Consider the following 14,160-nt stretch of genomic DNA (forward strand, 5'->3'; position numbering starts at 1 on the left):
GTCTCTCGTGGTTTCTGAAACGTCATCGTCGTCGTCCACTATCGCGGCAAAATCGTGAACATTTCCCGAGGCCGTGTAGACATCATCATCATTGGCTTTCGCAGTTACGTAAACGCAAGACGACGATCGCGCCAAAATCATGAAAATTCCCGACTTTGTAATCAAATTTAAGACTAAATCCCGACTTTTCAAGACCATTTTGAAATTCAATACTAATTCCCGAGTTTCCCGACTACTAGACACCCTGTTGTTTACATTATGACCATATGTATAATTTTACACCAATTTTTAATGAAACAGCTGTTAATATTTAAATTGTGATTTACTGAATTTGTCAAAATGAAGTACTGTATTTGCAATGGTTTTTTTTTCTGATTTTAAAATAGATTTTCTTCTGCATCATGTCATGTTTTGCAATATAATGTTCTATTGCCAAATCAGTGGAAAATCCTAATATCACAGTAACTCTTAAAATTATTTCCTATGAAGTTAACTTATGTCTATTGTTAGGGTTAGTTTCTTCCTTTTTTACCACTGGAGATTGTATGTAGGCGTGTTGCACGTAGATGATATTCATTGGCGTATTGCATCTGTAGACGATACTTGGGTTGGTGTATTGTTTTATTACAATGAAAAAAGCGAGAAATCCTGGACAATTTGATATAGGCCTACTAAAAATAAAACTGAATTAACACTGAGCTACATTTCTTGAGCAATCATTGAAAGAGCCGATTTGCAAACAATGGAAGCATAAGAAGGTCATAGAACACAACCAAGTAGAAGAAATAGAATTAATGTTTTTTTTTCTTAATTTATAATCGTTATTATAGAGAACCTAATGCGGCTATGAGTGGGAAACATTTGGAGAAAACTCTAAAAAACAAGATCAGCTTTTGAAAAAAGATAAGATATTTACAAACAATAATTTTGATTATATCTAACTGTTGTGTACATCGAGAGTATTTCCATAATCGTTGAGTCGACTTTTATAAAGTCATCGGAAATTCTGATCGTTATTCGTTTGAAAATAACGCATGCAATGCTTCGCAATTGCTCGAATTCAAGCAACAGGTACACTAGTTAATGTTGCTTTTATTTTATGATTTATTTTATTTTAGGATAAGTTTAACTCTTTCCTAACTGATATCACTATGTTTCCTAATCGTAGGCATTTTTAATAAGTTAGGCGTGATTAATAAAAAAAATGTTATGCTGATGTTTTTTAATAAAAGATTGTAAATATTCTTGCCTATTATCATTATTTTTGTATTTAAACAGTCATCTAAAAATGTTACAAAATCAGGTAAAAATTTTGAACGTGCATTTCCCGTTGTGTATGAGAAGGGAAATCCCGTCTCAATCTCGTCTCAAAATTTTATGAGAAATAAAAAATCTCGTCTCGAACTAAAAATCCAATCTCGTCCATCCCTAGTTCTATGTTTAAGGAACATCCTCAACCGACTTCAGTAACACAACGGTATTATGACATTCTTAACTGGGGTTAAGAAAATTAATTGCATCCATTATGATAGCTATTCTATAAGCCATACAACATCACACTCCTTTTCAGAGCGATTTAAGGAACACATCACCAATAAAACCCACGTCCAAATAACCATCAACTTTTGCAGAACATTTAATCACAAACAGAAACATCCATTATTATTCCAACATAAACGAGAACATGACTGTTCTATATTTCAAAACCCATACCGCAGCAAACCTGCAGACTAAGCAAATTTCCATTTGCCTGGCTAGATTTCCACTAAAAATATTCCCTTAAAATTGTCAGATTAATCTCCTATTTATATAACATTAATAATGGTTTAATTTACCTCTGTCAATATGGTCCTTGCGTAGTTTGTCACTACTGTAGTTTCAAGCTCGTGGAGCACATCTTCAGGTGAAGGTCAAAAAGTTAAAACATTCTCCTCACCTGAAGGTCGTCAATTTTTGAAAACACACCGAAAAACACATAACACACAAACGGTACGAAAAAAACATTTATGAACTTGGCCAGTACATTAAAAACGTTACACACGGGGTCCGGCGCCGGTAGAAGACAAGTCATGACTGACGTGTGCTGTAGTCGGTAACCCCTCCATCCTCACTTCTCTTATCAGACAGAACCTTTTCTTTGGTCTTGTTCCAGGATGTGAATGGCGGTATTATAAATAATGTTAGACTGGAATGAGAGTTGTTCGTTTAAAATATGGTTTGGATGTACTTTAGCTGCTCGGTAAATCTCAAATTCCTCGATGGTGTCCATATATTTACTTTTATGACAAGTATGCATTACTTCTAAATTTGTTTGTATATTGGTAAACTATGGTTTGAATCAATGATGTGGTTGGCAAAAGCTGATTTGGAATTCTTTCTTGGTAAATGTTCCTTAAATCTAGTTGCAAAAGAGCGTGATGTTTGCCCAGTATAAAAACTGGGGCAATCATTACATGTTATTTTATACACTCCAGTGTTGTTTAATTTGTCGCTATTGTCAGTTTGTCTTTCTTTTAAATTACTGGACAGTTTGTTTGTGGTTTTGTAAGCAACTGTGATATTGTTTTTTGCTAATTCTTTTTTGAGAACATTATTAAGTACGATGCCATATTCTGCACCAACATATTTTTTGGGTTCTTTTGTATGTATCTGATTATCCTTTTTCTTGTCTGATAAGAGAAGTAAGGATGGAGGGGTTACCGACTACAGCACACGTCAGTCATGACTTGTCTTCTACCGGCGCCGGACCCCGTGTGTAACATTTTTAATGTATTGGCCAAGTTCATAAATGTTTTTTTTCGTACCGTTCGTGTGTTATGTGTTTTTCGGTGTGTTTTCAAAAATTGACGACCTTCATGTGAGGAAAATGTTTTAACTTTTTGACCTTCACCTTAAGATGTGCTCCACGAGCACGAAACTGCAGTAGTGACAAACTACGCAAGGACCATATTGACAGAGGTAAATTAAACCATTATTATTGTTGCTGTATGGTCCAGAGGCTACCCATCATGAAGTATATAACATTAATTATAATGAGTACAGTATTTAGGTTTGCTGCTACATAGGAGGTAATGACATTGCAGACGGTACATTAATCTAACTGTCACAAAGGGTTCCCACACTCCTGACTGCTAGCCTTCACTACTTCCTTCACCACTTCCTACGTCGTGGACCTGTTTCCCACCCTTTCCATAACATTTTAGTATTGCGACTGTTTCATTGCAGATACATAAATCTAACTGTCACAGAGGGTTCCCTCCCACACTCCTGACTGCTAGCCTTGACTACTTCCTTCACCACTTCCTACGTCGTGGACCTGTTTCCCACCCTTTCAATAGCATTTTAGTATTACAACTGTTTCATTGCAGATACATAAATCTAACTGTCACAAAGGGTTCCCACACTCTGCACTTCTCGCCTTGACTACTTCCTTTATCACTTCCTACGCAGTGGACCTGTTTCCCACCCTTCCCATAGGATTTTAGTATTGCAGGTACATTAATCTAACTGTCACAAAGGGTTCCCACACTGCATAGATTCCTGTTCTCGGTGGGGGGCTGGTGTAGCGTCAGCTGATGTTGTCTTAGTAACACATGTACACTTTTTAACTCTTCTAACTCTAACTAAAATTTCCAGCTTTCCAGGAATTATTTCCGGGCAAAACCCTATTTTTATGGCCTACAAGTTCTACTATTGTAATTTAATACTTAACTAGTACGACTGATGTTTCAGACTAATAGATTTGTATTTTTAAAAGTTGAACTATATCCTAACTGATATAACTATGTTTCCTATGAATAAGAACTATTTTTAATAAGGTAGGTATAATAATTTTTTTTATACTGATGTTTTTATTGACTTTTTATAAAAAGATTCCAAATAGCGTATTAGAATCCAAAACTAATCCCAATGAATTATAAATGTAACCATCAACACACAGTGACTCACCGTAGTGGTAGGATGTAGGACACTTGATGCAGCGCACTAGTTTGTCATTGCTGTACCTTGCCTTGATGACACCAGGGTTGTCAGACACACAGGTGTGGCAACAGTGTTGAGGACAAGTCAACACTCCTCGGTTGGTACCCCTCCATGAGGTCTGCGGCCAAGCTTTCAGACATTCCTCATGGTACACCTTCCCACAGTTGGCTACACAAACACACAAATCAAGAATTACAAGTTTGTAGTAGTGGACTGGTGGGCCTAGTGGGCCTAGTGGTTGTTTCTAGTTGAGGACCAAAGCTAAGGTAATAACTCAAGTATTGAGTTGAGTTAAACATTTACAAGTGTTTGATTTGAAAATAAATTTACTTTTGGTTTTACTTCATATCTGACTCTGCTGATACATGCTTCAGTGCACATGGTAGACTTAGGTCTTGAATTAGGTTATAAAATACATCCACATCTTCTCACTTATTCCATCATCATCACCACTAAAAATAGAGTAAGCTGTGTTAGAAAATGATAAAAATATGATGAGGTATGGAAAGTGCTGGCTGAGAAGTATTAAAACTAATCAAAATTTATTGGAAGATTCTAACAAAGCTAGTTTTATTAGCCTATAATTTATAATTAGTTTATGGTAAAACTATATGTTAATCGAACAAAAGCATAAAAAATATCTGTCATACATGTAATGCACCGGTAGAGTTTGGACTCTCCAGTTTTCTTCTGGACATACTCGTGACAGGCGAAGCAAGGCTGTGAACGACCTTGTCTACAGTCTTTGCAGCGAAAACCTTCATCATCTTCTCCACTACTATCCTTACTGATCTTTCTCACTTTGGGTGTCGCCTCCACAACCTCAACATCAACACTGGGGTCCACCTCTGTAACAACATATGTCAGAACCCTCTCCACCACGATCAACACGTTACCGTACTGTATGAGCTAAAGCACTGCAGTAGGCCTAAGGTTTTCAGAGTTATTAATTTAAGATAATGAGAAGTACTTAGTTAAATGAGTTTCGAACTTGAGGCAGCAGTAAGAAAATTCAAATGATTATGTTATTTGTCTGACCTGGCTAACGACGGATAAAAAGGACGATTTTGAGACAAGGAGGTAACATTTTTTAACTTCTTTCCTCTTATCATGTTTTAACCCATTTCAGAAGCATTGTCTTAACCCAATGAGGATAATGTACTACAGTACACTCTCGATTATCCGAGGTCGTTTTAGGCCTAAATATTTATATTTTTATTTCTGGTCGGGAAACAATAATTAAATTTTTATGAATGTTTCTGTTGAAATTAAAGTAATAATAATATTATTAAAGTAATTTGCAATTTCTTAAAATTAATACTTTATATAATTATTATCATAGGTATTAGTTTAACATATACTACGCATCAAAATAACTTAGAAAATTAAAATCGCACACAGTACTTGGTTGGCTGCAACTATTGGTAATAAAGTGGACAAGTCATCTGCAGAACGTCAACAAAAGCAGAAGCATTTCTGCTCGGGCATTGCCGGCTCATATCACATTTTGTCAGTGATTGTCATTACAATGTTTTAATATTGACATGATGGTGTCAAGTATTGTTGAAGTCAAACTCAAACAAAAAAAAATTGTGCACTTTAAAAACTATTGGGACCCACTTTATTCTGTTTTTATTTAACCCTGTAGAGTGTTGACTTAGTATTCTTATATATAATACGTGAAGACGATTTCTACAAAACACTACTCCTCCGTTAATAATGGATTTGTACAGACGATGTGTCAAAAATTACATTTTTTTTTTCTAGACGCACACTTTCACCAATTTCTGTAATAAAAGTCCCCAAGCTTTGCCCCACAGGCCATCAAAATCCCAATGTATTTCTCATGAAGAAAATTTACCAACCCAGCTGTTTAATAAATCTTACATGTTGTTACTTGAATATAACAAAACAACACATGATTTAATATTTTAAATGCAATACCGTAGACTAACCAACACAAGAGAGTATTTTAATCTATGGGAATACACTATATAAAATGCTGGAAATACATAAAGAGATCTTCATTTAAATAATCAATAAGTACGATTGAGCTTTGCCTATATATGTTTCCTGGTATGTGCGTTGTTACTGTTTCTTATAGTAGATTTAAAAAACCAAATTATTCTTTTCTGCATTTTTATCCTGTAGTGAAGCACAGGCAGAGCAACTAGTAATTAATAATACTGTATTTAAATTTTATAAGACAAATTAAGAAGTGTAAGCATGTTTGAGTTGATGTTTTCCTTAATAACACTGTCTTATTTAAATACATTTTCTATGAAAATACTAATTATTGATCATTTTGTATTAAAACTCACTATGCATTATTATTAAAACATATACTTTACAAGTCTTTGACTTCCTAATGTGGTACCGTAACCCCTAACCTCAAAATCTAAGAGACCTACGTGTTATTCAAGATTCTCAGTAACCGAGGTAGTCTGAGACCCAACAACTTTGGTTAATCAGGAGTGTACTGTAGCAAAATCTTATTTCATCACTTTTACATACCAGTTTTATTTCCTTGTTCTGGTTGACTCTCAGCGACATCATTAGAGACTTCATTGTCCTTTTCTTCTGGCAAAGGAACAATGTTTTCTGTGACAAGTGAAGCCACTGAGCTTGACTTGGGCTTACCTCTCTTCCCCTTCTTGACAAAGGTTCGCGTGGGGGTTTGTGTGGGGGAGGGGGGAGGTAGAGGATTGATCACACAGCTAGGGTGGTAGTAACCCTGACAAGGGCCTCTGCATCTAATTGTGTCTCCCACTCTTTCACAGATCTGGCAAACCTGTACAAGCACAAATTGAAGTATCACTTGGTTATTATGAAGAAATTTACCATTAAAGGATGTAACAGAGTACAAGGGCCTATGTTTTTAGGATTTGTTTGAGATTATAGCAGGCTTAACAGATTGGGAAAGAATCCAAACTGACACAAGAGACACAAAACTTCACACTAAATTCCCAAAACAATAGAATATTTCACTGTCACTGACAGAATTTTCAACCAAGGAAAGAGAGAGTATTCTTTAAACCCGAAATAGTGGCCAGTGAGTTGTCGAGACAGTCACTATTTTAACTGTCTTAACAGTGAAATATTCTATTGTTTTTGGTATACAGGGTGTTCATTTGAAAACTTTCCATATCTGTTGTGTGCAAAGGTAAGGCTTTTAACACTTGTTCGTTCTCATTTCCCCCTAATTTGGACATGCCAAATCCAATAAAATTATTTTCAATTTTGAAAAATGCCCCAAAAGGGCCCAATTTGGGGGGTAGGGGTGCTTTTTGAGAAATTTTCAAATGTAAACATGGGTTGTGTGATACATCAATTTAAAGGTCTAATCACCCCGATCATTTTGGTGCAAAATAAGTTTAATTATCTTTAACCGTATTTACAGGGTGGGTCAAAACGTTTTAAAAAAGGACTTTGAAGTTAAGTACCGTATTACCCTAAATACTGAACGGAACAGCGCCAAATTTCTTTCCAAGCTTATTCTTGAGCTACTCTTTAAGATAACTTGTAGTAAGGGCATTTTCCATGTTATTTTCTAATCAAAAAAAAATCTCAAATTTTAAGAATAAAAGAAAGCTGAAAACTCAAAATTCTTAAATAGCAAGGTATGACAAATTTCATACCACGTGAAAGGTCCTTTTTTAACAAACATTTTACGTATTTAAGTTTTCTTTCTATCTCTTACCGTTTAAAAATTGCAGTGGAAAAACATAATTTTCTATGGTAAAATTATAACTAGTTTTCTAATAAAACACATTGCACTTTGTACAACGATGTAGTAGGATTCATAACAAATTGATCGACTACTTTAACGTGTGTCAGAATTCATCTTGGACTCTTCATCCTGTTCTTTTCTCATTGGTAACTGAGCCAGTTTCAGAAAACTTCCTAACTAAATCATTTACAGCCATATGACTCAAGGTATACCTGGATATCTATTGTTAAACACTTTGCAGTTATCCTGGAACACTTTTGTTATGACCAATAAGTAAAAATAAAGTCTATTTTTTTAAGTTTACACCATATTTGATTAGGTACTACAGAAAATGGTACTTTTGAAATTAGTACTACCATTGACTAGTCAATGGTACAACAGAAAGCGGCCCACGCTTGGGTTTTTCTCATCAGCTATAAAACTTGTTTTTCACAAAGTAAAACGTAATGACTTGTTTGCCTATCTGCCTAAAAATAATTATGAATTGTTTCCTTCAGTTATTGCACCATTTAATGTGTCTAGAGACGAATTTTGGCTGTTTTATTAGAAAACTAGTTACAATTTTACCATAGAAAATTATGTTTCTCTACTGCAATTTTTAAACGGTAAGAGATAGAAAGAAAACTTAAATACGTAAAATGTTTGTTAAAAAAGGACCTTTAACGTGGTATGAAATTTGTCATACCTTGCTATTTAAGAATTTTGAGTTTTCAGCTTTCTTTTATTCTTAAAATTTGAGATTTTTTTTTTTATTAGAAAATAACATGGAAAATGCCCTTACTACAAGTTATCTTAAAGAGTAGCTCAAGAATAAGCTTGGAAAGAAATTTGGCGCTGTTCCGTTCAGTATTTAGGGTAATACGGTACTTAACTTCAAAGTCCTTTTTTAAAACGTTTTGACACACCCTGTAAATACAGTTAAAGATAATTAATCTTTTTTTGCACCAAAATGATCGGGGTGATTAGACCTTTAAATTGATGTATCACACAACCCATGTTTACATTTGAAAATTTCTCAAAAAGCACCCCTACCCCCCAAATTGGGCCCTTTTGGGGCATTTTTCAAAATTGAAAATAATTTTATTGGATTTGGCATGTCCAAATTAGGGGGAATTGAGAACAGACAAGTGTTAAAAGCCTTACCTTTGCACACAACAGATATGGAAAGTTTTCAAATGAACACCCTGTATATAGTGTAAAGTTTTGTGTCTCTTGTGGTTTGGAAGCCTGTCCTCACAAAAATTCCATTAAAGGGATTAAACAGACTAGATAATGATGGGTCGGTTGCTGATTTTATCGGTTCAGTTTCGGTTGGTTTTTTTTTTTTTTACTGCAACAAGAATAGCCGTTTTTAATGCATGCGTTGCAGTTCTAAAGTAGAATTTTTACTCTCAAGGGAGTAAAAATCAGCTGTTGTTCACTCAATTGTAAATTTCGCAAAAGTATGTACAGATTGTTAAATTTATTGTAGGTAGCTTATTGTTGCCTTATTGTAAATAGTTCAACATAGATTCAAGATTCAAAAGTCTTTATTCATAATACAGTACACGTTCACAGTGGCTTAACACTAAATGCGGAGCTCCGCAGGGGTCAATTCTTGCTATTTTTAATATTCATTAATGATTTACCTAGATATGTTCCTTCAAAACAGACTAGATAATGATGGGTCGGTTGCTGATTTTATCGGTTCAGTTTCGGTTGGTTTTTTTTTTTTTTTTACTGCAACAAGAATAGCCGTTTTTAATGCATGCGTTGCAGTTCTAAAGTAGAATTTTTACTCTCAAGGGAGTAAAAAAATCAGCTGTTGTCCACTCAATTGTAAATTTCGCAAACGTATGTACAGATTGTTAAATTTATTGTAGGTAGCTTATTGTTGCCTTATTGTAAATAGTTCAACATAGATTCAAGATTCAAAAGTCTTTATTCATAATACAGTACACGTTCACAGTGGCTTAACACTAAATGCGGAGCTCCGCAGGGGTCAATTCTTGCTATTTTTAATATTCATTAATGATTTACCTAGATATGTTCCTTCAAAACTCTAATGATCCTCATTTCAACGTGCTAGTTATACCCCAGCAAAGATGGTGTGTGTGTATATATATATATAACATGCAAGAAAATATTAGTGATGGTCGGATCTGGATATCGGACTACCAGATCCGCCGGATCTGAGCTAGAACCGACGCCCTATCGGATCCACAAGAAATCGTATCTTGGGCTGGATACGGTTTTAATGTATCTGATTATTTTTACTATCAACACAAAACAGGGGTACAGTACGGCCATGAAACTCGAGCTTATCTTTGAACTCTGCAAGTTTGGTTTAAAATTGTGAAAAATCAATATTTGTTCAAATGTAACTTGTGTTTACATAAAATGATGGATAATTTGTATTACTGTAGATTCCACAGTAATACAAATATTCCTAGACATAAGACATAAGACATAAGACATATTTTATTTACACAATACGTTCTTTATAAAGTACATTTCATACATAAGAACAGGTGTTTCGTCATAGTGATGTATTTTATAGTAAAATTAATAGTTAAAATAATTAAAATAAACTCATGTAGGATATCAGAGAATTTTTATCTACATTATAGGGTTCTCCAAAAATTCGTCAAGTGAATAGTAGGCTTTCTCAATTATTTTATCTTTTATTTTATCTTTGAATTGAGTAGCATTTAAATTTTTAAGATACAGGGGTAATTCATTGTACAATCTAAGTCCCATATATTGAGGGCTGTTCCTAAAAGTCGTCAATTTGTGATGTGGTAATCTGAAATTATATTTATTCCTTGTATTATAATTATGTGTAAATTTGACTACATCTGACAAATTTTCCTTAGTGTTATGTATCCAATTTAGAATTTCATTTATGTATAATCCAAAAATGGTGTGGATTCTAAGATTTTTAAACAGGTTTTTACATGATTTTCTCCTTCTTGATTTGGTTAAGATTCTAATAATTTTTTTCTGTAAAATTAGTAGGGATTTGACTTCTGTTGACACTCCCCACAGGATGATTCCATACCTCAAGATGGATTCAACGTATCCATAGTAAACTGTGATACATGTATCCTGAGGTACACAGTTTATCAGGTGAAAGAAAGCAAAAGAAATAGATCTTAGTTTGCCTTTCATCTTATCTATGTGAATCTTCCAATTAATATGAGTATCAAGCAATACACCCAAGAATCTATGAGATTCTACTAAATTTGGAATTTTATCAAGAATTACATTGTTTTTTAAAGAAAATTTAATTATATGAGTTTTGTCAATATTCAGCTTTAAACCATTATCTGTAAACCAATTTTTCATACAATCCAAAGTGTTTTCTATTGATACAATTAAGTTATTTACTGAATCCTCTCTTATGATTGCTGTTGTATCATCAGCAAATAAGATTAAATCTCTGCCAATAGCTTTTGGAAGGTCATTAATAAAGATCAGGAAAAACAGAGGGCCCAATATTGACCCTTGAGGTACACCATAATTAGATAAATTCCAGTTTGACACATGTTTCACACCGTTTTTGGTCACTATTGTTCTATACTTTCTGTTCTGTAAATAAGAGTCTAATAAAGAAAAACTTTTACCCTTTATACCGTAGTCTTTTAATTTAGAAAGCAAAATTGAATGATCCACACAATCAAAGGCTTTAGACAGGTCACAGAAAACACCAGCAGTAGTTTCAGACCTGTCCAAAGCCTTTGTAACATCATTGATAAATTCAATCAGTGCACTGTTGGTGCTGAATGCCTTTCTAAATCCAAACTGTTTTTCATAAAACAAATCATTGCTGTTAAAATTGTTTACTAGCCGGAAATTGATAACTTTTTCAAATATCTTTGAAAAATTACTTAAAACAGATATTGGGCGGTAGTTATTTATATCGGTTCTAGCCCCTTTTTTGTATATCGGAGTAATATGAGAGTATTTCAATTTTTCCGGGAAAATACCACATTCAAAACATTTATTAATTATATCTGAGAGGGGTTCAGCAATTTTATTTGCTACTGCTTTGATGAGTGAAATGGGAACTTCATCCCAACCCACCGATGTCTTATTTTTCAAAGAAAATATTATTTTTAAAATTTCATTTTTGTTGGTTGGTTCAAAGTTGTACAGTGAACACCCCTTTATATCCACAGATATTTTCATATTTGGATGGACACCCTTTACAATAGGATTAGGCAAGTTTAAGCTATTAACAACATTCAAAAAAAAAGAATTAAAAGTCTTGGCAACAATATTTTGGTCTTCAATTAATTCATTATTAGAGACTTTTAATGAAATATGATTGCCACAACTATCCTCTTTTCTAATGCCTAATTCGTTATTTACAACTTTCCACATAGCTTTTGGTTTATTTAATGCATTATTTATATTTGCTGTTAGACCTTTTTTTAGAACTGTTTACAACTTTACGAAATATCTTTTTATAAGACTTAACATAGTTAAGAAAAATTGGGTCTGTACTGGTTTTGGCTTGCCAATGCAACTCACGCTTTCTTTTGCTAGAAACCTTGATACCTGTTGTTACCCAATCCAATATAACAGTTTTTATCTTAGATTTCTTTTTTACAGCCTTTAGTGGGAAATAATGATTCAACTGCCCCATAAAATACCTCAAAAAATGGTTGTAACTATCATTAACATTACAATTATCCAAACATAATTGACTTTTGTCAATTTCAAAAGTTTTTACATATTCGTTCATAGCATTTTCACTAAAAGTTCTTTTATAAAAAACCTTTTTGTTGTTGTCATTTATCAATTTGTTAGGTAGATTTATAAACAGTGCATTATGGTCAGATACACAAAGACCAATATTATATTTACAGATAACCTTGAGTTTTGTTTGAGTCGCAATGTTATCAATGCAAGTGCGAGAGTTACCTGATATTCTTGTCGGTTCATTGAAGTTTAGATTAAATCCATTACATTCAATAATATCATAGAATTTTGAAATTAAGTTGTTACTTTTGAGAATATCTATATTGAAATCAGAGGCCAGTATGATAGATTTAGTTTTGTTTTCATTTTTTAATTGATTCATTAAAAGTTCTAGTTTAGCGAGGAAAAGCTTTCTTATGTTATATTCTGGAACTGTATAAATTGATACCACTAGTAAATTCATTTCCACAATTTCAACAAATGAACCTTCAAAAATGAAATCCTCATTTAATACTTCCAGGTCTGCTCTTGTTTTAAAGTTAAATTCTTTATGCACTAATATACAAGAACCTCCTCTTTTTTTATTATTTTTTCTTATAAACACATTTCCCAAATTAAAATTATCAAAGGTGTTAAAAATATTAAATGAGTCCTCATTGATCCAATGCTCATTTAGTGCAAAAATCTTAATTTTACGTCCAAACTGTGATAGAAACATATTTAAATCAGCCACTTTACCTGGATTTAAGCCTTGAATGTTCATATGCATAAACATATCATGAACTGATCTCTGAAGTTTCAATAAAGAATTCCCATTGTTAATAGTACTTTCTACCCTACTACAAAAAATATTATTTACAATAGATGTCTGAAAACAGTGAGTTGTATTACTATTTAGTATTTACATTGGATCCAATAATTGGCTGATTTTTGAGTTTAAAGATGAGGGCACCTCATTCTGATTTTGACCAACATCAGCACTCACAACAGAAGCCATAGCACAGACACTTGCATCTGGGTAAGGTAAAACATTGCACTGCTCTGCTACATTCATCACTTTCACTGATGAGCTTGATCTTGATTCCTCACAGCTGGACTCTAGATGATCTGGAGCAACTCCATGGTTAAGGAGATTCTGTTGTAGGGCTGGGCTGGAACAATTCTTTCCTTCTTGTAGATTTTTCTTCAGGGTTGAGAGGTGTACATCCGTAGTCTCCTGGGAAAGCGAACATGAGGGTTGAGTGGCATCACTGTACTCTGCAGCAATAGATGATTGCAGCTTCTCGAAGAAGTCAGAGTGGGAAAGCCCCCTCCACAGTCTTCTCCTTGCAGCTGGCTGTTCATGCGATATGATGTAGACTGTTGCCTTTGTACTTTGTTGAAAATGTACAATATTCTTCACAAAGTGTTCTATTTCTATACAGTCACGAACACATCCCATTGCCGAACAGATGAGGGTCTTCAGATTTTTGTTTTTAAAATCTTCCTTTAGTTGTTCAAAGGCCTCATCATATTCTTGACTTGATGGTTTCCCATTATAATCATTTTTGGTAACTAGACTGTAGATATTGGCGCCGCTCTCCACAACTTGCAAGGTTAATCTTGTATTAATGTAGTCTGTTTTTTTAGGTCTCCCAAACTTATTTTTGAAAGCTACAGCTACACCAGCCGACATATTTCTGTTGCAGTGAAGATCGCCTGAAATGGTGTGGGCAAATGCCACCGTTGAGTCATTTTCAAATTTACTGAACATATTCCCCATG

The 14,160-nt window shown here is 33.9% G+C and overlaps 1 protein-coding gene across 2 annotated transcripts in view; it reads right to left on the reverse strand.

Moving 5' to 3' along the window:
- The window catches only part of LOC128983657 (histone-lysine N-methyltransferase NSD2), a 179,039-nt gene that overhangs the window by 85,554 nt on the left and 79,325 nt on the right, over positions 1-14,160 (reverse strand). For both annotated transcript variants that reach the window (XM_054403032.1, XM_054403033.1), the window contains exons 10-12: positions 6,496-6,772; positions 4,632-4,829; positions 3,949-4,149 (exon numbers count right to left, since the gene is read on the reverse strand). In XM_054403032.1, coding sequence (XP_054259007.1) covers positions 3,949-4,149; positions 4,632-4,829; positions 6,496-6,772 — 676 coding nt within the window. The remainder of the gene's footprint in view (positions 1-3,948; positions 4,150-4,631; positions 4,830-6,495; positions 6,773-14,160) is intronic.

Source organism: Macrosteles quadrilineatus, unplaced genomic scaffold, assembly GCF_028750875.1.
Source record: "Macrosteles quadrilineatus isolate MER2022 unplaced genomic scaffold, UCM_ALF_1.0 Scaffold_1__1_contigs__length_201487025, whole genome shotgun sequence".
NCBI classification, from domain to species: Eukaryota; Metazoa; Arthropoda; class Insecta; order Hemiptera; family Cicadellidae; genus Macrosteles; species Macrosteles quadrilineatus.